This window comes from Madurella fahalii (assembly GCF_045866475.1).
Source record: "Madurella fahalii IFM 68171 DNA, scaffold_4, whole genome shotgun sequence".
Classification (NCBI taxonomy): domain Eukaryota; kingdom Fungi; phylum Ascomycota; class Sordariomycetes; order Sordariales; genus Madurella; species Madurella fahalii.
The window spans coordinates 2,122,454-2,144,863 of NW_027263974.1; the positions used below are offsets into that span (position 1 = coordinate 2,122,454).

The 22,410-nt window shown below is 55.8% G+C and overlaps 5 protein-coding genes across 5 annotated transcripts; 2 read left to right on the top strand and 3 right to left on the bottom strand.

The window, feature by feature from the left end:
• Positions 1 to 431: 431 nt before the first annotated feature.
• IRE1 (bifunctional endoribonuclease/protein kinase ire1) lies at positions 432 to 4,271 on the bottom strand (the record flags this gene model as incomplete). Its single annotated transcript, XM_071063050.1, has 2 exons — positions 432 to 1,597; positions 1,796 to 4,271. The coding sequence occupies 2 exons, from the start codon at positions 4,269 to 4,271 to the stop codon at positions 432 to 434; spliced, it is 3,642 nt and encodes a 1,213-aa protein (XP_070919151.1).
• Positions 4,272 to 5,962: 1,691 nt separating this feature from the next.
• On the bottom strand, positions 5,963 to 7,427 carry MFIFM68171_07631 (Short-chain specific acyl-CoA dehydrogenase mitochondrial; the record flags this gene model as incomplete). The annotated part of the gene is made up of 3 exons (XM_071063051.1): positions 5,963 to 6,102; positions 6,168 to 6,781; positions 6,853 to 7,427. 3 exons carry the CDS (start codon positions 7,425 to 7,427, stop codon positions 5,963 to 5,965), a joined length of 1,329 nt encoding a protein of 442 aa, XP_070919152.1.
• Positions 7,428 to 7,945: 518 nt separating this feature from the next.
• MFIFM68171_07632 (uncharacterized protein) lies at positions 7,946 to 8,579 on the bottom strand (the record flags this gene model as incomplete). Its single annotated transcript, XM_071063052.1, has 2 exons — positions 7,946 to 8,308; positions 8,391 to 8,579. The coding sequence occupies 2 exons, from the start codon at positions 8,577 to 8,579 to the stop codon at positions 7,946 to 7,948; spliced, it is 552 nt and encodes a 183-aa protein (XP_070919153.1).
• An 8,898-nt stretch (positions 8,580 to 17,477) lies between these two features.
• MFIFM68171_07633 (Fungal zn(2)-Cys(6) binuclear cluster domain-containing protein) lies at positions 17,478 to 18,894 on the top strand (the record flags this gene model as incomplete). The annotated part of the gene is made up of 3 exons (XM_071063053.1): positions 17,478 to 17,500; positions 17,585 to 17,642; positions 17,749 to 18,894. 3 exons carry the CDS (start codon positions 17,478 to 17,480, stop codon positions 18,892 to 18,894), a joined length of 1,227 nt encoding a protein of 408 aa, XP_070919154.1.
• A 938-nt stretch (positions 18,895 to 19,832) lies between these two features.
• MFIFM68171_07634 (Pisatin demethylase) lies at positions 19,833 to 21,805 on the top strand (the record flags this gene model as incomplete). The annotated part of the gene is made up of 6 exons (XM_071063054.1): positions 19,833 to 20,055; positions 20,126 to 20,322; positions 20,394 to 20,758; positions 20,825 to 20,950; positions 21,013 to 21,517; positions 21,638 to 21,805. The coding sequence occupies 6 exons, from the start codon at positions 19,833 to 19,835 to the stop codon at positions 21,803 to 21,805; spliced, it is 1,584 nt and encodes a 527-aa protein (XP_070919155.1).
• Between the last annotated feature and the right edge of the window lie 605 nt (positions 21,806 to 22,410).

Consider the following 22,410-nt stretch of genomic DNA (forward strand, 5'->3'; position numbering starts at 1 on the left):
GGGATCGGCCTCTTAGGGCCGATGTCTTGTACACAGACCATGTATGATTTAAAAGGGGGGGGGGGGGGGGGGGGGGGGGTTGTTCTGCTGGAGGTAATGAATCGGTGCGCCAAATGACTAGAATACTGAAGGTATGATGGGGAGAAAAATCGCAAGATCGCGAGGAGAGCGTGTATACTCGGCTAAAGTGCAGAAGCAGAAGACACTCGTTGTATAAAGGCACGATCAGTTCAATCAAAGCTGTATGTGTATAAGCAACGAACGCGACTGTAAAACCAAGCAGAGAGACTTAAAAATCAGACAAAAGCATAGCAGACTACACAACCCTCGGTGTTTCGTGAACCCCGGTCGCCACTCACTCCCTCCTGCTAAACCCCTGCCACTACGACCCCTTCAACCATCCGCTTCCCCGCTCCAACAGACGACCTTACCTACAAGATCGGTGTTGGGGGTTCGGGCACGTAATAGTCCCTAAACCGATCCGTGTTCTCCCACCGCAAATCATACACCACATTCCAGCAAACAATCAGCAGATTCGGGAACTTCGCGGCCCAAAAGGCCAAATAACCATCCGGCAACGGCCCTACCGTCTTCTTGAGCGACTCTGGCATGTCCTCGTAGTGGTTCCGCTTGTTCCTCAGTGCCCTCAGCAGGTCCAGCAGCCTCGAGCCCGTGTACTTGCGCTGCTTGCCCAGGCTCTCCACAAACTCCCTGGGCAGGTGCTTCAGGAAATCCCCCCGGACCACGTGCGGCGCGTGGCTCTCTAGCTCGGTCAGCGCCGCCGACGGCGGGTCCCGCGGTTCCTTCTCAAAGTGGTCCGACACGTCGCAGAGGAAAGCCAGGCGCTTCTTGTAGCTCCAGAAGAATGGATGCGCCATGACATCGCGGGCCGAAGGCCGGAGCTTCGGATTGGCATTCAGCATGCTCCCAATAAGGTCGCGCGCTTCAAACGCAAAGTCGCCGAGAGAGTCGAGCAAGGCGAGCGAGTACGTCCCCTTGCGGATGTTGACCTCGCGCATGAAGCGGTCGCCGCAGTCGAACGGGTGGTAGCCACGGGTCAGGACGTAGAAGAAGACGAGGCCGAGCGAGAATATGTCTATCGCCCGCGTCACGCGCCGGTGGTGGGGCCCGTCAGTACCCTCGGGCCCGGCCGAGCCGCTATGTAAGCTCGAGCCCGGGTCGGTAAGCGTCATGTGCTGGTTGGAACCCGGTGCATCGTCGTCGATCAGAAGCTCCGGGGCGCGCCAGCCGCTCGTTCCCGCCGCGTGGGCAGTGGTTGCTCCAAACGACGACTGGCCTCCTTCGAGCTTCTTGCACAGGCCAAAGTCGGAGACGAGGATGCGGGGCCGGCCGTCCTTGCCCATGTTGACGAGGATATTTTGCGGCTTGAGATCGCGGTGGACGATGCGCAGGCTGTGCAGGTGGCTCAGGCCGTTGGCGATCTGGTACAGGACGCTTGGCATATCCCGCTCGCCTGCTTGTGCCAACTCCCGAAAGCTGGTAGGCTTCTGGACAACGTCGGCGAGCGAGGCTTGGCAGAGCTCGAGTGCAATGTAGAGGAACGCGGCGCGCTCTTGCTGGGCGTAGTAGCGGATCACTGGTTTTGTTTAGTATTCTTGGGGGATGGAAGGAAATGGAGTAGGGAAAGGGGAAAGGGGAAAGGGGAAAGGGGAAAGGGGAAAGGGGAAAGGGGAAAGGGGAAAGGGGAAAGGGGAAAGGGGAAAGGGGAAAGGGGAAAGGGGAAAGGGGAAAGGAGAAAGGAGAAAGGGGATGGTGAGGAACGAAGCTGACTCACCATTGGGGTGATCATCGCTCTCTCTTAACAACCGCGTTTCTTGACTAGCAATCTCGTTGAACTGCACCAGCATACGCTTCACGGCCACATCACGACCGTCCCACTTGCCAGCAAAGACAATGGTACCGTTGCTCCCTGTGCCCAACTGCTCAGCCTCGTTGACCTCGAGGCTTCCCATCTTGAGGATGTGACCCGAGACCTCGTCGGCGTCTCCAGGTACTGTGATGATATCCGGCTCCAGCTTGGGCTCGCGGCCAAGGGTTTTGGCCTTGTTGACGACCTCCTCGACAGTTTCTTGAGGGGGGTCGTCGTCGCGAGACTGGGAGCCTTCGCGCTTGTCTTTGTTCCCGTTCCCTTTCTTGTGCTTGACCCCTCCTCGACGGCCTCTATGCCCTTTCTTCTTTTTGACGGGCTCTGCACCGGGGCCGGGGCCGGCATCGGCTCCTTCAGCTGCCGGCTCGGCAACCAGCTCAGGGGCGCCACCAGGTGCCGGAACGGGGAGCGTCTCTCGATTTGCTGGTTGCACGGCTGGGTTTGGCTCTATGAGTTTGTCAACCGTGGCAGCATCCGGTGGCGTGGCCACTTCTGCCTTGGGTCCCTCGGTCTCGGCAGCTGGTCGTTTGTCGTCCAACGACGGCACCACGCTGGGGACCGTCGGGTTAACCTCGATGCGCGCTTCCAAGACGCTAGGTTTGCCTTGCGGCATCCTGCTGAAGCTCAGAAGCCTGTCCTTGTAGATCAACCACATGGTAACAAAAAAGAGGATGATGGCGGCAGGGTTGCTGATCAAATCGAAGACCTTGATTATGGCAAGCTCGGCGATTCGCCTTGCTGCCTCATAAATGTCGGTAGATTCCGGGTGAGGAGGTGTGAATAATTGGGCGATGTCGCCGTCGGTCGGGCTGTCGTTCTCGCGCTCGCGAGGCGGATCCAGCAGCAAGGGCGTGCGCGGGACTTTGCCGACCGAGCCGAGCCCGTCGGGTAGTTGGTGTATGCCGACCAGTACACTGGACCGTTGAGCGTCGTCCAGCAGCTCCCAGCCATCTTTGATCTTCCACCAGTCAAGACTGTGGATGGGCGCGACGGGGGCAGACAGGATCAAGGGGTAATGGCTCCCCGAGAGGGCATACCAGCTTCCTCCCTCGGTCTGGTTGATGAACACCTTCTCGTTCCTGAGACGCAGGCTGGCCTCGTCGCTGGCGGGAAGTGGGGGCTGAGGTAACACAATGAGCTCGGGGTCGGTGTCGGGGGCTGCGCCCCATCGGTGGAGCACATCAAAGACGCGAGCGACGGGAGAGGATAGAGTCTTGGTAAACAGCGGTCGCTCCTCGCTGAAACGTCCGATATCAAATCCGTAGATCTTGCCGTCGTGCTGGCTTGTGATGTAACGGCTGTCCTTAGAGTTGTGGTTCTGTTGAATCAGGTCGTTGTCTTGGGTGTTTGGGCCCCATTCCGAGTACTTGAGGGACGCGATGGGACTACCGTCGGCGCGGTGGATGCTGACGGTATACTCGGTGCGTCCAAGCGTGATGGTGCCGTCGCTGCACTCTTCACCGTCCCCGTCTGCGAGAGCATTCGGTTTGAAGCAGCTCTCGGATTCGACTTTGTTGACGTAGCTACCGGTCGAGCCGAACTCCTTGAGGACGGTCCCGGTCGCCGCGTTCAACGTGATCATGGTGGTCTTTTTGTCTCCCGTGTAGACGACGCCGTTAGCCTTGTCGTTCAAGGGCGAGAGCTGTTCGACCACCTGTTTCATGTTCCACGACAGCTTGGCCAGACCCGCGCCGTCCTCGCCAGGCCTCCACAGATATAGCTCGCCGTCTCTCGTGGGCTCGACGACCCAGATGCAGTGGTCGATGGGGTCATAGTCTTCGTCTAGGACGGAGCGGTTGGTTCGGAAATGCCTGGTCTCGACCAGGGGCCGGCTGGCCTTGAAGTGCCAGCGCTCTTGGCCGGTCTTGCGGTCGCTGGCATAGAGGTCTCCATCGACGGTCGCCAGAAGAACAAAGTCTTCCACTTCCCAATCCTCCAGACTCCGCGCAATCTGCTGCGAGAGTCCAGCCCCGGGAGCCCGGGTCCTGTACTTTGATGGAGGTGGTGCTCGAACGGACAAGTCCGGAGCCAAAGCGTGGGCGCGCGCATCGTCAGGAATAAAGATGTTGTTTGAGCGAGGGACATGCCGGGCTGGGACACCGGCGGCGTTGTCGGCGTCGGCGTCCCTGACGACGGTTGTTTTCCGTCGCTGGTGGATGAGGGGCGTCTTGGCCGATCCCTGGTCCGTCACGGCCGTCGCGGCGAGGTTGGGAGCGACATGCTGGTCGTCCTCGGGCGGAGATCTCAGCTGGTGGGCTGGGACTGGCGGGCGCGGGTGCTGCTGCTGAGCATCGGCGAGCGGAAGCCACGGAAGGAGGATCAGTGCAAGTGCCAAGAGGAACTTGGGCTGGGGAGCGACATGGCCGGGCGGCCGTCGCAACATCTTGGGGACAACAACGCGGGAGTTTGGGGAGCCGAGTCAGGAGATCCCATCAAGCAGGGTTCGTGGGGCCGGCAGCGCACGGGGAGAGTGGGTTCGCTGTGCAGGAAAGACCCGGAGCACACAGCCGACCGACCGGAGAGGCCGACTCGAGCCTCGATGGGAATTTAGTGATGGCGGTCTGAGGCGCTACGATTGCCGTTGCTGGTTGACGATGGATGACAGTGACGATGATGACGATGATGACGATGACGATGGCGATGCTAGCAAGGATGGAGTTCGATGGAGGAGGCTGCGGAGAGCAAGAGCGGAAGAGGCCATGTGGTGGAAACACGGACGGCGGCAGGATAAAAGACGGAAATGGAAGCAATTGGACGCTTCTCTCTGCTCACCTCAGGCGACCTCAGGTGGTTGGCGTTCGCCAAGCCACAGGCGCTGACCTGTGCTAAGCCATAGCGGCACCGGGAGCGAAGTGGGGTACAGTACAGTACAGTTCTTTTTTTAAAAAAAAAAAAGTTCCCACTTTACATGGACTGTACTGTACATGTCTGTCAAGCGAGGGCATCCAACGGCACCTACGGCATCCACGGCATTCAGCCCTCCCGCCAAGCAGAACCCGACAAGTTTACGTTATTGCGGGACGTCGGAGGTTTGGAATCTGGGGAACAGCTGGTGCGTGGACTGCTTTGTGTCTGCTCCGCTGTGGATTCACTGCCAAATCGAGACTTCTTTTCCCTTAGGCCTTGTCCAAAGAAGCAGTAGAAGCAAATCGGGCTGTTCTCGAACGAACAAAAATGTCGACGTGCGACGTGTCCCAGTATCCCTCTTAACAGTGTCTTCTGGGGTTGTGCGCGATCAGAAAGCGCTGATTGGGCGATTGAGTCTGGCTCCTGATGCAAGGACCCCTCCATCAAGCCCCCAAGCCCTCGCACCGAGCCTATCGCCCTTGCACCAACTGCTATTTAAAAAAAAAAAAAAAAAAAAAAAGAATACTCCGAGCAATGCAGCAGGCGTGAATCTCGTCCCACACTAATAAGCTCTGCACGGGGAGCCCGCTTGCTTTGCTTTCGGAGTGTCTCACGACACGCTCACATGAACTGGGCCGTTTCGAGATGCCGCTTTTTTGTGTCGGCCAATTCGCCACCTCGCATCGTCTTTCCCCCATCATCCGATGTGATCTCCACGGTATGCATCCATGCATCCATCCCTTCAGGGCAATGGAGCTTCCTCGGCCGAATTCCCGCTTTTGTCACGCATTAGGTTTTCCCCGGTTTGTCTTGATGGTTTCATCATAGCACGATTTCTCCAATTTCTTCAGGATGGCCTCCGCATCCTGTCAGAGGGATCTTAGTGTAAGATGCAAGGGCCCGCCGGTGCCTGCGTTTTTGACGTCGCCAGTGGCGATGGTTTGCTGTCAGGCACTGTCCCCTCTAGACTCTGCCCCACGTCGTCCCGTCTCGAGCGGCCTGCAGGCAAATCTCGGAGCGGGAGCAACATCGAGTACTGTACCTCGCAGTAGCCTGCTGTTCCCGCCACTTGCCAACAGTTCTGCAAGACGCGTTCCCGTCTGTGTTACACGGCATTTATGGTCACGGCATGAGATGCCACCATGCCATTCACAATCTCTTCCATGCATGGCTGCTTTCGGCTGCCCGCGCGATGCAGCAAGGGACAAGACGACAGGGAGAAGCAGTTCACAGCTTCGAGCCTCCGGCTGCTGTCAGCATCTTGGTCTGAGTTCTATAGATCTTGACCAGCTGGCGGATGGCAAGGTCGAGTAGCACATCCTCAGAGCCACCGGGGATTCTGGTTCCCATGACTTCGCGGTAGAGCACTGCAGCGTCGCGTACTCCATTAGCGACATTGTGCAATGACAATGGGAACATGGGGGGGACTCACTTTCGGCAAGCATGCCCTGCCCGCTTCTGGTATATCCGTTTCCCCCAAACAGCAGGACCGACACATCAGCACACTCCTTAAACACCATCCCGGCATGCGCCTTGAGCAAGGCGGTCAATCCGCCGAGCAGGATATCGGCCTGCTCAGTCGGCAGCCTTGTCATCTGGAAGGCGAACTGCTCGACCCATGCCGTCAGGCTCTCGAGTAGTGCGCCCGCCTTGGCGAGTCGGTGTCTGACTACGGGCTGCTCGACGAGCGGCTTGCCAAACGCCTCGCGTTTGAGCACATACTCAAATGCAGTCGACAGCGCGACCCTCGCCTGTCGCGTGGCGCCCGTTGCGACCCCCAGCCGCTCATGGTTAAAGTTGGTCATGATGTAGCGCATGCCATGGTTCTCCTTGCCGATGAGGTTTTCAACGGGCACGCGCACGTCGTCGAGCTCGATGTAGGTCGTGCCCGAGGAGACGATGCCCGAGACCTTGAGACGGCGCATCGTCACGCCGGGATGACCCTTGAGGGGGACCACGAGCAGAGAGATACCATTCGCGCCGCTGCCGGGAGGCCCTGTGCGAACAGCCATGCTCGCGTAGTCGGACCAGATCCCCGTTGTGATCCTGCCCGCGTACTATTGATTAGCAATCCCCTCCCCACAGCGGACATATCGCCTGCCAAGCAGCCATCTCACCATTTCTTCGTCCCATTGACGACCCACTCCGTCCCGTCCTCACTCTTCACCGCCGTGGTCGTAATCCCCGCCACGTCACTCCCCGCATCCGGCTCCGTGATGGCAATACAGCACCGCTTCCTCCCCGTCAACATATCCGGCAGAAACTTCTCCTTCAGCCGCTCGCTCCCAAACTTGAGAATCAACGGCACCCCAAACGCCATCCCCGTCGTCAAGCTCGCCCCGGGCCCGGACAGTCCGCTCCGAGCCATCTCATCCCCGAAAATGTAGCCATGGAGCGAGTCGAATTCCTCGACGGGGAGCCCTCCGAGCAGCGTGTGGATCCCCAGCCGCTTGAGCCCGGCCACGGGCAAGGGGGCGGGCAGCGCCGGGATGAGCATGTTGGCGGCGGCGAAGTCGGAGAAGACGTGCTCCGGCAGCGTCTCGGCCTCTTCCCACTCCACGGCGCGGTCGTGGAGGTGGGTTTGGATGAAGGGCCGGATGGCGGCTTGCCATTTGCGGTGCGAAGGCGTAAAGTAGGGCGACGGCATGCCCATCAGCCAAGGCGGGTCGGAGAAGGGGACTTGGGCCGTCATGATGGGGTTGCCGCGTTGGTTTTGCCCTGAAGGACCTGTAGACGGTGTATCGTAGAAATCCTAGGTCAGATGAAATGTTTTGCGGACTCAGCATGTAAGCAAATACATATATATCTATGCCAAGGTTCCCCCGCATTTACAGTTGGGTGTCGGATAGTTGATCCTCCTGCAGATGCTGCCGAGGTCCAACGGGCTTGGGATTGACACAATCTGCGGGGCGTTCAGGGGTTGCGTAGACCTCGTCCCGGTTGCATGGGATTCAGTCCCCGAGGCAGCGATCACATGATGTGCGAATATGCTGAGTGTGTACACAACACTTGGTGAGGACCGACAGGATAGCATGAATAGCCCGATTGAGTCGGGTTCATTTGAATCCACACCTCTTCTCAGCCCTCCAACTACCTACTGAAGACCAGGATTCAAGATTTGGCCCCGGAAAAAGAGAATAATGAAAACACATCCCCATTTCACCTTGTTACCTTACGCTAACAGCTCCGGCATCCATCGACAGCTCAGAGCTACCAGCAGCTCGTCTGCGAACAAACAAGCAGCGACCTTTCAGACTCGTCCTTGCAGCTGCACTGGCAAACGTTGCCGTCGTCGCAGTGCGATTTGCAGTAGCCCATCGCAAAGCAGTGGATGAAGCACTCCAGACTCGGTGTAACACCGCTAGCGCCGCACGTCATCTGCGCTTCCTGAGCCCCCTCCTCGGCGCGGGGAATTCGGCCCGGGCCTTCGGATACGGTATCGGTCACCTCATCAAACTTGTCGTCTTCTTGTAGAGGCTGGTGTGTGGTGGTGGTGGTGGTGCTAGAGTGCAGCGACGGCCGAGTAGCATCGAAGCCATCATCCTGGGTTGCCATGAAAGTGGTTCGAGTTAGCTGAGAGCAAGAAACTCAGGCTATCCACCCAAGCGCCTATAGAAGTCCCGGTGGCAACGCAAGGGTATTCGCATCCTCATACCTCTGCGGGGGCGTCAACCTGTCCCTGCTGGCAGGTGATGGTGCCGTCGTTGTGACCGGTACAGGTGATGTCGCGCACCGGATCGTACCAGGACACGTCGGTCTCGCCGGACAATGACTGGAAGCTTGCTCCCTGGGCGAGGGCCACAAGGAAGCCGGAGAGGAGGACCGCGGCGGAAGACGTCTTCATTGCGAGTTTACCCGACTCAATATAAGTGTTGATTGAGGTCCGAAGAGCGAAAGTTGAATGGAGTGACCGTCAAGAGCACGCACCTTTGACCCCATGAACCTGGGTGACGAGGGTTATTTATGCTACACTTGGAGGGTTCAGAAGACCGAGGATTGCTTTCACCGATTGAAAATCCATTCCAACCATGTACTTGAATCTCCCTTCGAATACCACGGCAACCACATGATTACGAGAGCGCGGAGATGTCAACGATCAGCGACCTTCCACCTACTCTCTAGTCATTCTTGTCTTGGCCGGCATTTTTAGATGGGGTTTTTGTCACAGCAACGGGCTGCGACCCTAATATCTCAATGTAGGTCGTGGCAGCATCAATCAAGGCCTGGAATGGATCTCCGCAAGATGTCTTGTTCATTGGAATTCCACAACGAAGGCGGGACTAATTACCTGTGGTGTCGATCCATGCCCGCAGGAATCCAGGCTCAAACACCCAAGGTCATGGTACTTGGCCGGGCTTTGGCTACACTTGATACAAAACTGGAATCCAGAGTGAAAAATGCCCTGCTGCGTACGATAAAGCGGTATGGGAAATCCCTTGTCCAGAGCAGTTATAGAGAATCCCTTACAGTCTCACGGATGCCACTGCAATAATCAAATTCGGACCAAGCCGTGTGCTGCACCCTTTCGGCTCGAGGCTAGTACGGCTGTGTTATCTGACAGTTGCTTCCAACTTTTGAGTCTGGCTTGAAGGCTCCCGCACTCATCAAATTTCATTCACCGCCGTGGGCTGTTGGGGAAGGATGGGGGGGCGGCGTTGCAAGGGCTGGGTGCCCTGGCTAGCAAACACCCTTGAATCGCCGGGATCGGGAGGATTCATATTGCCGCTACGTGGTGGCACCTTTCTTGAGAGCTAGGACCTCGAGCGATGGCTTCATGCTGACGATAGCGTGACAAATGATTAGTCCATTCAGAAACTACAAGCAGCACTCCTCTACCCACGAGACAGGGATTATTCCCGGGATCACTGCTGCGCCTCAAGTGCAGCTTTTCTCAACCGGATCTCGTTCGGGGTCTCCACACACTTTGTGAACAGGACGCTTAGGAAGCCGTGTAAATAATTGGCCTTTTTAAGGCGAGATAGATGATGGGGTATTGAGTATTGAGCGAGGTGTAATACTGTATCAGTTGATATCTCAGTTGAGACTGTGCAAGAAAGCTTACAACGGGCAACCTCGGTTGAAACTTGTGGTTTCAGATGTCGACAATAGGCCAGTTGAGACTTGCTGTAACTTCGATCGTGTGTCTGTATGCTGTGCTGTCGATGGAGGCTCTAGACCCCTCGGGCACCACCTGCACCGCACCACATCGGCTCCGGATTTAACTTTGATACGCCTTCTACAACAAAACCCGGCATCCGATGTTGTATTCGAGCACAACGATTCTGCATTAGTCTATTCCTTCGGCGCGCCTGGATCAGTCTACCCCAGTGAATGGTCACCGCTAGGACTCTACGGAATGTGGGGGTTCCGTAGGATTCAACCTGCTTTTCGATGCCGGCCCGAATTCTCGGCCTCTCCGCTCAGACAAGATTCGCCTGGCCTCGCCCCAGGTTGAATGTTGCCCTTCACATCAACATAGAGGCGAAGCGGCTGGCCTTAGTGCCATAATTGAAGTTTTAGCTGCATCTCAGAACGTAGTATCGAGAATATTTCTTCTGTAATGCTGGAAATAGATTAACTCAGCGCCCATTTCCGACACTCAACTCGCCATTCGGCAACCACTACACCTCATGTCGGACTACGGAGTTAGACCTCGCTTTTCCCCGCTCCCCCTGACTTTGCGGTGGCTCAATGCCCCAGGTCACTGCTAGTGCTTCTGACCATCTTTCCCACTTGTCCTGCCCGTCGCCCGCCGGCTTATCTCCTAACAACGGCAAGCAGACAAGGGTTGTACTTGCGACCACAACGGCCTCACTCTCAGCACTTATTTTAATAAGAGATCTCGCCTTCACTTTGAAAACTTTGTCCTGCGACGCTATTGACATGTTGTGTAGTTTGTCAGTAGGTGTCCTAACTTGCAAGAGCTCCTCGACTGGCATGGACCGGACTTACAGTTTTGTATTGTTTCTTGTGTGAGGGGGTATGTACTGCCGGCCGTCAAACTTCATTGTCAATCCATACATCTCCACAGGGGAAAATTGAGACAAGGAGATGTTGCCAGTGGTGGTGGCCAACGAGAAGAGGGTCTGGTGCAGGGTCCAAAAGCGCACCGCATGCTCTCAACTTGTGAGGTAATTAGCATCCCCTTGGTTGATTTGTCAACAGGTATGAGCGCTGTTAGTTTCTTACAGAACCACTCCGACCCCTGTTATCAGCCCAATCCGGTTCAGAAACGTTGAGGATCTACTGGTAACATAGCTGTTGACCCCCCCCCCCCCCCCCCCCAGCCGCAGCCACTCTTCCCATCATCCGAGACTCGGTCTTCAATGCCTAGTTTTGGATCCGATTCAGGGGAGGCATATCTTCAAGATTGATGCCTAACCGGGGAACGGGTTGTATAGGATTGTCCTGCCTTATTGTGTTTAAACATGACAGGGTTACGGCCGCGCTAAGTTATCGTGATGCCTGATTGGGTATCATGGTGGTATCCTCTAAATTTTGATGCTGGCTCTAGACGTGGATACCAAGGGGCAGTAACATCATAACATAGACCTGCCCTTTTCAGGCTAAGTACCTAGGTACTATATAGTTACGCAACACGATACCGTAATCTCATCGAAATCCGCACTGCCGGTGCTTAGTAGACGCAAAGCGAGAGGGGGAAACAGCACTGTAGAAGAGACTTCCTTTCCTTGCGAGGCTATCAAGAGCTACTCGACACCCGTCCTCCCTTCCCATCGATCGTTGGGGAAAGACGCAGTGCGATACTGCTCCACGGAAGAGGCGGCGTCACCTTCCATAATCTCTCGTGTATCTGCAGATGCTGCAAATCAATGTTGATGCAGCTTGAGTAGTTCCGACCCAGTTTTCTTCCACTTTTTTTATTAGATAAATTAATTAAAAAAAAAAAAAAAATCGCCCCCCGGTCATCCCCTCTTGACGACCTGGACAGCCCATCTCCGTTCATTAATACTCGCAAGGTAAATGTTATGAGTGACACTTGTATGGGACGGCGCGGGTGAGAAAGGTTCTGCGGTTGTTGGGTCTGTTGATTCAGATCACTAGGTAGCCAAACGTCCTTTGTCGAGAGGCTCACCGTCACAGAAAATTGGCCTGCCAATTCTAAACTTAACTTTTAGATATATATGTCAGTGCTTACGCGTTAATTATGCTGGAATGATACTGACCCCACGCCACGGTATGACTGCGGTCGGTCAGATGTGGTCCTTAGGAAATGAGTTTCCTTTGAAATGCCTACAGGTACCTACTACGAACCGGGACAAACAGGGCCCCTGAAACTCTCTTCTTCGAAATCATGACGATACTACTCTCCACACAGGCAGGCTAGCCCTCAACTTTCGCGGTTGGAAGAGTGCTGCTCTTGTTACCTTCTTTATGACGTGTCGGATGCTTAGGAAAGCTTCATCATCTAAGCCATTGATCAATAAGCTTGCTCTTCTCGGGTATCGCTCTTTGATAACTGTGAAGATGCCATGCGGGGGGTTGAGAAACTATTCCTTGATTCTCTCCCTAACCAGCAACAACAACATGGAGATTCGCTCGCGTTGCCACTAGGTTCTCACTTCGGAGCAGCACAATTATGCCGCGCATAACGTTTCGGAGGCGGGTTTGAGCAGCCCTTTCCCCGTGGTTTCAGGGAGCGGCTGAATTGGTTTGTCGGCTCGGCCATGCTTGCTGATCGCGCAACACCAGGTAGTTATGATGGTCATCACAGCCCATGAATATAATGAACCGCACCTGGCACAACAATCCAACCCAGCGAGAATCCTGTTGCGGTATTAAGAGCCAGGATCAAGGCTAATTAAACTGACGGCTTTCTCAGCCAGGGATCTCCGCTACATGAAGCTACATGGTTCGTTGATTACCCAGCGGGTGGATCACGATACACTTCAGGTTGGTTTTTGGCATGAGTTGGTAGTAGGTTATGATTCATCGACCCGGGTTATTGTTTTACTATTTGTCCACCGTGGCTACAATGACAGTCGCAGCTGGGCTTGGATTCGAAGTAGTATCTTAAGCATTGGATTATCAGCCGTCGGTGATAGCTAGCTAGCAAGTTCACCAACATGTATAGACCTTGCATCAGCAACCAACACGCCTGGCGTGAGGACCTGGTCTTGTGGGGACACCAGGCGCATTTGGAGAAGTGGACCACGGCTAGACCGACTTCGAAACCGTTGGGACTAGACTCCATACACTTAGCAGGGGCAGGGCCCCAGGGAGAGTTGTCATCACCCGGACATTAGCGGATATTAACGGCGATTGATTGGCGTACAGTACGATAATTTCGTGGGTGTTTATAGAAACCGTTCTAATTTTGATGCCTAGTTGGATACTACAATGGCTTCCTTCAAAGTTTCTATTATCAGCGCACAGAGTGAATATCAAGGGGACCAATATTATGATAGACTTCGGCCCCGCCCCCTTCGCTGTGGGAAGAACTCGCTACGACCTGTGGAGCCGTTTTCTGGAGAGAGGCGCGAGTCCGGTCGCATTAATTAATTCATTGACATCTCCCGGGAAATTCTTGATCCTAATTTGCACAGACGATTGATTGTACACCGCTTCGACCTAATGTAGTGCTCCTGTTTCGGACTGAGTGAACCGCAGCTAGGTCACTTCAGCCAACATGCCCCAGCCTCCTCGGTGTGGGGTCCGTCGAGAGCACCGGAAATGGTGCCCGGCGCAGACCATCCGAGACAACAATGGGCTTGTTCAAGCTTCTGGATATCCCCATCTCTCTGAATCAACGTCCTACTGTACGCATCATCCAAGCCAAGCCGGGGCCAAGAGCCAGCAGATGCGCATCATGTACACACTAGGACAGCCGGGGGGCTAGGCATTTTTGGGTAGGATCTTCTCTTGGCGGCGCATGGTGTTTTTATAACCACCTTGGGTTAGGTAATTATTATCTACCTGGAAATGCCCCCGCTGCTGCTGCTGCTGCTGCTGCGGCATCGGAAATACTGCCTCTTTGAGGCTTTGACGGCATCTTTAGTATACGATCGCACATTAGCCTATTTAGTTTAGCTAGGGAGCTTCGCGATCGGAGCATGACGTTATCACGCTCGCCGGTTCGCGTACCCAGCGGACGCGCTCAAGGGAACTTGCCGTCCATGTGGAGGTGCTCGGTCGACGGCTGGGTTCGCAACCAGCTTGCGGCACGAAAAGTCACGTTACTCAATTCTACGAGGCCCTGTTATGGCAGCCCCCGGAGCTGGTGCAAGCCGGGTTCCGCTCAAGAGGCGGGAGCTTGCTGAGCTGGGTCGTAGTAGGTTGGGTGGGAGCAGATGGAGAGTCATCTGGGTCCGATGCAGATTGCAGACACATGCCAAAAACAGCGCACCCCCTCTTTTTGTTCTTCGAGCCGAGAAATGTGGTATTGGGGGGCATGCTCTACAACCATGCACGGCACGGCCATGGCACCGACCTGGCGACGCGAAGGACGGCTTTAGCCTCTTTGGGACTTCGGAGTTGACATGCGGGATTGCTCAGATCTCTACTTCTTCTACTTTGTCCAAGGTGACTCCGTGTTAGCCGGCGACGATGCAAATCCTATTTGAACTTATCGAGTTGGGTTGCTGGAATGACGTTGAATCACAGGGGGATCGCCGGATGGAGCGACGTTGGGCCAAGGAAACATCCATGACATCCGTCCCCTCCGGCAAAACGCATCTGGTGGCTTCAAGGGCAAGGGGTTGTGTTACGCGTACGTCCTGTGGATATGGGCGCACCTCCTCCGGGGAAAAATAAATCCCTAGCGTGGCAGGGGTCCGCTGTTAGAACCTACCAGAAAAAGTATGGGGCGACATAAAGAGTTACCCCTGGTCACGGTAGGATTTCTTTCCACTATGTACACTAGGCACCTGATGTACTCTGGAGGAGGTGTTGCCAACTGGAAGAAGCCTGATAGGGACTACGACGGCGGACAGAGGATCGCGAGAGATGCGGAGGGAGACTGAGTAATGTAGATCTCGTATCGGGATGGCTTTGAAATGGCCTTGACGAATCATTCCCAAGATGATGATGGGTCAGCATGAGCACAAATCTTATTGGCTTTGCCATGGTTCGTTTTTGTGGCTTTCTCTCACTGGCTCCCACCGACAGCCCATCTGAATTTGTTGGGACCGACTACTAGGCACCTACCCAAGCCGGGGTAACAAATCTGCTCCCTCTTGTTTGTATTCGATCCACCTCGCAATGTTAGCAAATACAACCTGACTTGACGGGATCTGTCACATAAGCAAACGGAACGTTTATCAATTCCGTAACCTGGGGGAGTCTATTCGCGCACACCCCGTCACGCCGCCACTGGATGTGTAAGCACCCTGGACAGGAGAGCCCCACGGCCACCGGCAACCAGAGGCGCTTGAGAGAGTCGCACGGCTTTATACCCTGGCCGAGGCCGGCAACCTCCTTCCCCATTGGCTCTTGTGCCGCGCACACTCGACAAAGCGACGAAGGATTCGCCAAGATTGTCCGATTGTCCGATGCGAATCATCGACCCGACCGATCCTACAAGACTAGCAGGGAAAGCTGAGTTAATTTGATCCTTCTCCTGCACGTGGCCGGACTGCAGCAACGATCGCTCCGGCAAGACGCCAGCGGGCCGAGACGGAGGTGGACATACCCTGCCAACGCCGCCAAGGTCCGTTGTGACGACACAGGTATACGCTGCTGACTTGAAACTTTTTAACTCGGCCGATCTCCAATATCAGAAACCCGACAGAGCGGATCTTCCGTGTGGCTAGGTGGAAATAAAGTTGTCAGGTAGTATGGATGGCAAGCACGTTATCGGGACAGAAGGCTACACGGCTTGAAAGTTGGGGAACTCGTGGAGCAGACATGCGTGTCGATCTTGGCCACTTCGTTTCGGCCTTTCTCTGGCCGCTGGGTGCTGATCGTTGCCCTGGCCGTGTAATTGACGTACGACCCGGAGGTGGGGGGAAGGGGGAAGCGACATGGGACTGGCCATGTTGCATTCTCGACGCATGTCGACGTAGCGTAGCCCCATGGAATGCGACCGTGCCAACTCGCTCAGCGGGGCGATAGTAGCTTTTAGCCCGGGGTCGCCGGACCATTTCTATTCGTTCCTTGGATCTTTGGAAGGATGCCGTAAACACGGGGGGAAGCCCTTGATCAATGGGATAGAGCGGGCGAGAGAGTGGAAGAGAGCCGGAGAGAGCAGGAAGAGAGCGGGCATAGAGCGGTGACAGGGTGTTTGGTTGTGAGGGTGGTGGTGTCTTGGTGGGGAGGGGTGGTTTAAACACGAGAGAAAGCACAAGAGAAGAGAAGAAGGCTCCGGGACGTTCCCTGGGCCAATGTATGTACGTACACGTAGTGTACAGCAATTCTGTACCGTAGTGTGATGTAGAGCCGAATCCTTCCCCACGCTCAGACTTCTGCGTGCCAGGGTGTGCAAAGTCGGCTGGTAGCTGCTGCACCAGCATGTCTCTCCGCCAAAATATGCCAAAAGGCCTATGCAGCCCCCGGCCGCTCCCGGGGCTAGCCACTTCAGCACATCTGCATTGAACATCGTAGAAGAAGGACTGTCACTACGATCCGTGTAGAGTTTTGGCTCTGATTGGCGGAGCCCGGAGGCCAGCAAGGTACTCACGACTACTCCACATACCCGGATCCGTACGCCTAGCACAGTCAGATCTGTGGGCGCCGTGAATCCTTCGTCTCGGCGGGCAGCGACCGGTAGCGAATCAGGCCAAGCTCTACGCGAACAACGGGTAGATGAGATTGTCGGAGGCCATCCGATGGGGTTTGGTTCACCCCCCTTTTTGTGTCGCGGAAAGGACCGCCTCATTACACTACTGCGACGCTTTCCAGCTGTTTCGGCGTGAGCGAGGCACGGCAAGGGCTCGGAAAACCCCGGGGCACTCAGCTGCGTCGAACGGCCCCCCGTCAGCTCGATTGGGACCTGGTCAATAAGCTTATTAGGCAGAGCGTTTTTGAAGGTTGCATCTGTTGCAGAAACGAGAAAGGCGGGGTTCGGTTAACTGGGGATACCCATACCGACACCGAACCCGACGTTGGGAAGAAGCCAACAATACCTACCTAGTGCAGCGTACGTTATACATACACAGTAGTGTAGCAATCCTCTAACCCCTAAATACCTTAGTGTGTAGCTTACCTCCAGGGGCTTTGATGTTAGCATGTTAGCATGTCGGCGTCTTGGCTCAAGCACTGCTGCGCTCGCTCACTAAGGTAATGACATCTTGGCATGCAGCTGTGCGTTTTATGTATGGACTCTGTGTCATCCCATGGCCAAGTTAGTAGGTAGGTACATCATGTATGAATGATTCTTGAAGCTTCTGAACGAATCCTACCGCACAAACACCGGTTCCCTTCCGCTCCAGTAGGTCGCACTCCGATCCAGGTACTGACATGCATACCCATGTAGCCTGCGTCAGCGAGTCCCTCTGAGCTCACCGTTCCCTTACTACGCCGCACGCCTGCCGTTTGCTTGTCCATCCTCGGCCAAACATGGTGCTGCAACTCGGGCACGTTGCCAAGACGAGCCGGTGCCGCATAGGCAAAGCCTTAACACCTTCCCCCTGGGGGGGGGGGGGGGGGGGGGGAAGGATGAAAGTGTTCACTATGTAAACGCGCACCTGCTCGTTTCTCTGCCCCCTGCTGAGTGGTTGCGAGTACTCACCAGTTTAGCCATTCCGTCCAAGCAGAACTGCCGTCGACGAAAAACTGACTGAACATGGCGCCATCATCCAACTCGTCGTAAGCTAGCCCCCCCTTTGCAGTGAAGGACGACAAGTATTGATGATGTGGTATATCAAGACGGGGAGAACAAGAGTTTTCAAGATGGGTAGCGAAAGCGCCCCGCATGCGAACAGCATGTACCCAGTGCCATGCGGCAAAGGTGCGACTCTGACTGACGATGACACCATCGGCGCGCGTCTGGCGTGCTTGGTGCCTTTTCTTTTTTGGTCTAGAAGTGGCCCGCCTTAACTAACATGCCTTGATAGATACGATGCAGCGGGGAGAAGACGGGCTGCCAGAGATGCACCACTCTCAGTCTTCACTGCGAGTACGTGGTGTCCATGGTTGGGAGAACGCCAAAGCGACAGCGCAAAACGTCTGAAGCCCGCTCCAACGGGCAACAAACGTCGTCTCTCGAGGCGCGTCCTCCGGAGGCGTCTCTAGCGACGCCGCCATATCCCTCGAGCCATGCCTCGGTCAGCGAGACGCCAACAACCACGGCGAACCCCTCGCGCGACGGCAGCTTGGACATCTCCCAGACCATATTCGCAGCGGGACAGACGCTGCCACAACCAGACTTCAACGACCAGAACCTTTTTGATTGCCTCAATGACGATAGCTGGGTGACTGGGGGTGCGGCCTGCACGACGGGTCTAGACGACGGCACCGGCTTTGGGGAAGCGACGGGGTTCGAGATTGAGAGCTTTCCCCTACCGTCCGACCTGCAGGTGTTGGGCGCCACCAGCGGGCCATCCTTCCTCAAGATGGGGTTATCGCAGCCGCCGTCGCTCTCCTCGGCCATCCCCGGCTTCTTTCCCATGAGCCCGCGCTCGCCCGGCCAGTCGGTCACGGGGCTGCCATCGACACAAACCAACCAGGACTGGGGCCAGCACGCGCACGTGGTTGCCCTCTGCAAGATGATCCGCCTGCTGGAAAACCACGTGCAAGCCAAGTCGACGCCCGTCGACGAGGTCATGAAGCTCAGCCAGGCCTGCATCCGGGACATCACCAAGATCTCGTCCAAGAAGGAGTACATGCAGTGCCGGAGCTGCCCGGCGCTGATATCGACCATCATGGAGCTCATTGTCACGCTCTACGAGGACACAACCAGGAACCAGGTCCAAGAACCCGAGTCGACAGCGTCGCCGGGGCTGTCCAAGCCCAGCGGGCCCCTGTTGCACTTTGGCGTGTTCGAGCTGGACCCAGAGGAGCAGACAGCGATTAGGAATCGCATCATTCGCAAGGAGGCGCAGGAATGCGTGCAGATCATCCAAGTGCTGAAGCGGCTGCTCGGGGGAGAAACGCCCACGGCAGGCAGGGAGACTCTGCAATCTCGGGCGCTTGCGGAATGGTGCGAGGGAATGGAGAAGCGGATGAACGAGCTCATCTCGAGCTTGTTGCCATTGCCTTAGAGTTTGCGAGCTCGGCGGACATATGAAGAGGTCAGGCCAAATTATTATTACCTAGGTTAGCTTTTCTACATACAAAGGTTAGGTTACTATAAAATAGTACAGTACATATCAACCCTCATGATGGACAACCTTAATGTCTTGGCAACTTTTGACAATCTGATATAATTGTGAGTTTTATTGATAGATTAAATGGCTATATTCTTTAAAATTTCAATTTAATTTCATGCTTATTTTTGTTTTCATTTTCTTGTATTTTGGTCATTCGATAGTAAGGTACTGTACTACCGCAGGTTCCTGTGAGGTTCCGATCTCGCCCGCTACCGACCACGCGAGCCGCGTCACATCACGGTCCACAGGACGTTCGTCGGCTGGGTGACATGCGTCCTGGCATCCGCATCCACTTGGTATCATAACTGGGCTCCGAAGATCCGGACCGCTTGCTAAAGGGATCGGTAACGAGCGCCTCTCGTACGGCGAACATGTTGGCTTACGGCGTGGCCGGGAGCCCGGGACAAAGTATGCATGCATGTGTTATGCATAACGCCTTCGCCAGCCTTATCGGAAACCCTAATTGAATCCAGTCGGCCGTTACGGCTGATCAGATGTTCCCGGCGCCTTCATTGAAACTCTGTGTGGGGGGGCCGGAGTGGTGGCAGGGGGAGGGGGTGGGGGGTTTGGCCATCAACGGTCCGCGTCTCGGACCGATGCGAGCCAAACACTGCAAATCCAAATATGTAGCCAGGACCCTTGGACTCAAAAATCACGCCAGAAATCCAGCTCAAAGGCCGAGGGGAATCACGGATACCGCATGAGATACCTGCCTCTTTCAGACTTTCCTTGTGTTGCTACCCAGGGTAAAGAGTAGGGACACGCTCACGGCAACTCCCCGTCGTTTCTCAGACTCCCCATCTCAAGCGGGCGAGGTTTGAGACGAAACAATGGAGCTCCTAAGCAGACTTGGCATTGCCACCACCACCGGCGTGGCTCCTCTAGTCATTATTGTTGCTGTCGTCTTGTACATCCTAAGCTCGGTAGCGCAATATGCGCGACTCCGGGCCTTCAAGGGCCCAACCTCAGCCGCCCTATCGCGGCTGTGGTTACTAAACACGATCCAGAGCGGGAAGATGCACCACATCTTCCACGAGGTGACGAAAAAATATGGTACGGATGCCCCCACCCCACGACAACAGAGTCAGACGACAAGCAGTGGACCCTAATGACAATGCCACAGGGAAATTTGCGCGCGTCGGACCCAGGACTCTCCTCGTGGCAGACGTCGAGTTCCTTCGCAAGGTCAATGGCCCCAAGAGCAAGTACCATCGGTCGGACTGGTACAAGGGCTCGAGATTCACCCCCGGCGAAGACACATTGATTAGCATGACAGACGAGGCCGAGCACAAGTCTCTACGGGCCAGGATGACGGCGGGTGTATGTCTTTTACCTTGTCCCCGGCGGGCAGGCGGGCAGGCAGGCAGGCCGTAGCTGACCGATTCGTGCAGTACAACCTGAAAAAGGACAACGCGCGGTGCGAGAGCGCCGTCGACCGTCAGATGGGGAATATGTTTGATCTCATCAACACAAAGTATCTCACGACCGGGGACAAGGTCAAACCCCTAGACTGGGGCTACCTGGCGAGCTACTTCTCGATCGACTCCATCACCGACATTTCGTTCAGCGAGCCCATTGGCGATCTCCAAGAAGACAAGGACAAGTGGAACTTCTTGCACAACACCGAGGATAACCTGAGGCCCATGTCTTTCTTTACCATTTTCCCGGACATTCTGAGCTTGATTCCCACCTGGCTCATGGTCAAGTTCCTGGCGCCTCACCCGGGCGACAACAGCCCGTTTGGGCAGGTTTTGGGGTATGTATTTACGGCTGATGCTTCGCTGTCGTGATTGTTCATATGCTGACCTAAGCGATTTGGCAGCTTCGCCCGAAAGCATTCGCGTGAGCGCTTCGGGCCGGCCAAGGTCGAGAAGAACGACATGCTGGGTGTGTTTGTAAAGGGAGGCATGAGCCAGCCAGAGGCCGAACGAACCAGCATTCTCCAACTGTAGGTTTTTCCAGGAATCCACGAGAAAAACCTAACAATCGGATATCTGACGTTTCCCGCAGCATCGCCGGCTCCGACACGGTGGCCACGGCGCTCCGCGCCGCCATCCTGTACATCGCCAGCAGCCCATCGACAGTCGCGCGCATCCGCGCCGAACTCGCCGCGGCGGGCGTTTCTCCCGACAAGCCCACCACGGACATCATCAGCTACAGTGATGCCCGCAACATCCGCTACCTCGTCGCCGTCGTCCGCGAGGTCCTCCGCGTCCACCCGCCGGCCATCGCCACCATGGAGAAGCAGCTCGGCGACGAAGACGACGTGCTCCCGGACGGCCGCGTCATTCCTGCTCGGACCAACATCGCGCTGTCCCTGACGGCAATCCTCCGGGACCCCGAGACGTGGGGGCCGGATGCGGAACTGTTCAGGCCGGAGCGCTGGCTGGAGGACGTGGACGAGGCGACTAAGAGCAAGATGGATCGCGCGCACGAGTTCATCTTTGGGTCTGGGAGGTTCTTGTGTCTAGGGCGGGAGATTGCGATGATGCACATTGTCAAAGTTGTGGCCGAGGTGAGTTCACGTTCAAGCTGGAAAGTCTGGGTGTTTCCACACGATGCCCGAGTACCTACCTTACCTAGCCACCATACGCGCGGGGGAAAACGAAAACATGCACTGACAGCGCGGAAACAGATCTTCAACCGCTACGACATCGCTGTCCTGACCCCCGAGAAGCCGTGGCATAGCCTTGCCTACGGTATCTTCATCCAGCACGACCAGTGGGTCAAGGTGACCAAGAGGGACCTCAGTCGTGAGGGACAGCCACTGCCGATTGCGGCGACGGCGAATGGCAAAGCGTGAGACGCAAAGTTTAGGTGGCCGTGCCCCGCCGGGGCCGCCCTTGCGCGAGTGGTAAAGGGTGGCCTGGCTTGCAGTGTGAGGCAGTAAAACGGCTTCGCTGCCTCGGCATTCTACATACAATGCGACGGATCGAATTGGTTTAGGGCCGCAATGGCAGCACTGTACATAGCTGATAATGGGAGCATATGCCTAAGACAGACACACCGGGAGTTGATCGACTGGCACGGGATACCCCGGTCTTCAGATGCAAATATTTCCAGCGCGCAGCAAGTGGCCGCAATGATCGCAATGGTCGCAATGGTCGCAATGCCCGAATGCTGCAAACCCTCCTTCTGGATGTGGCGCCAGAATTAGTTGCCGAGCCCCGTACTTTTAGTGTTTTGTGCAAGTGCTGTGCAGTACTGCGCAGTACTGTGCATTAGCGCTCCAGGACGCTAGGAATTGAGGGTGGCACGGGCCGTTGCGGTTTGACGCCACTCGGAGATTTTAGTCGGAGACATTTCGTGCACTTCAAGAAGCGGCCCGCGAGCTAGACCAGCACCATCCTGCGTCATCCTCGCCCCAAAGTGTCCGTGGCCCGGGCCGAACAACTTGCTGGTGTCATA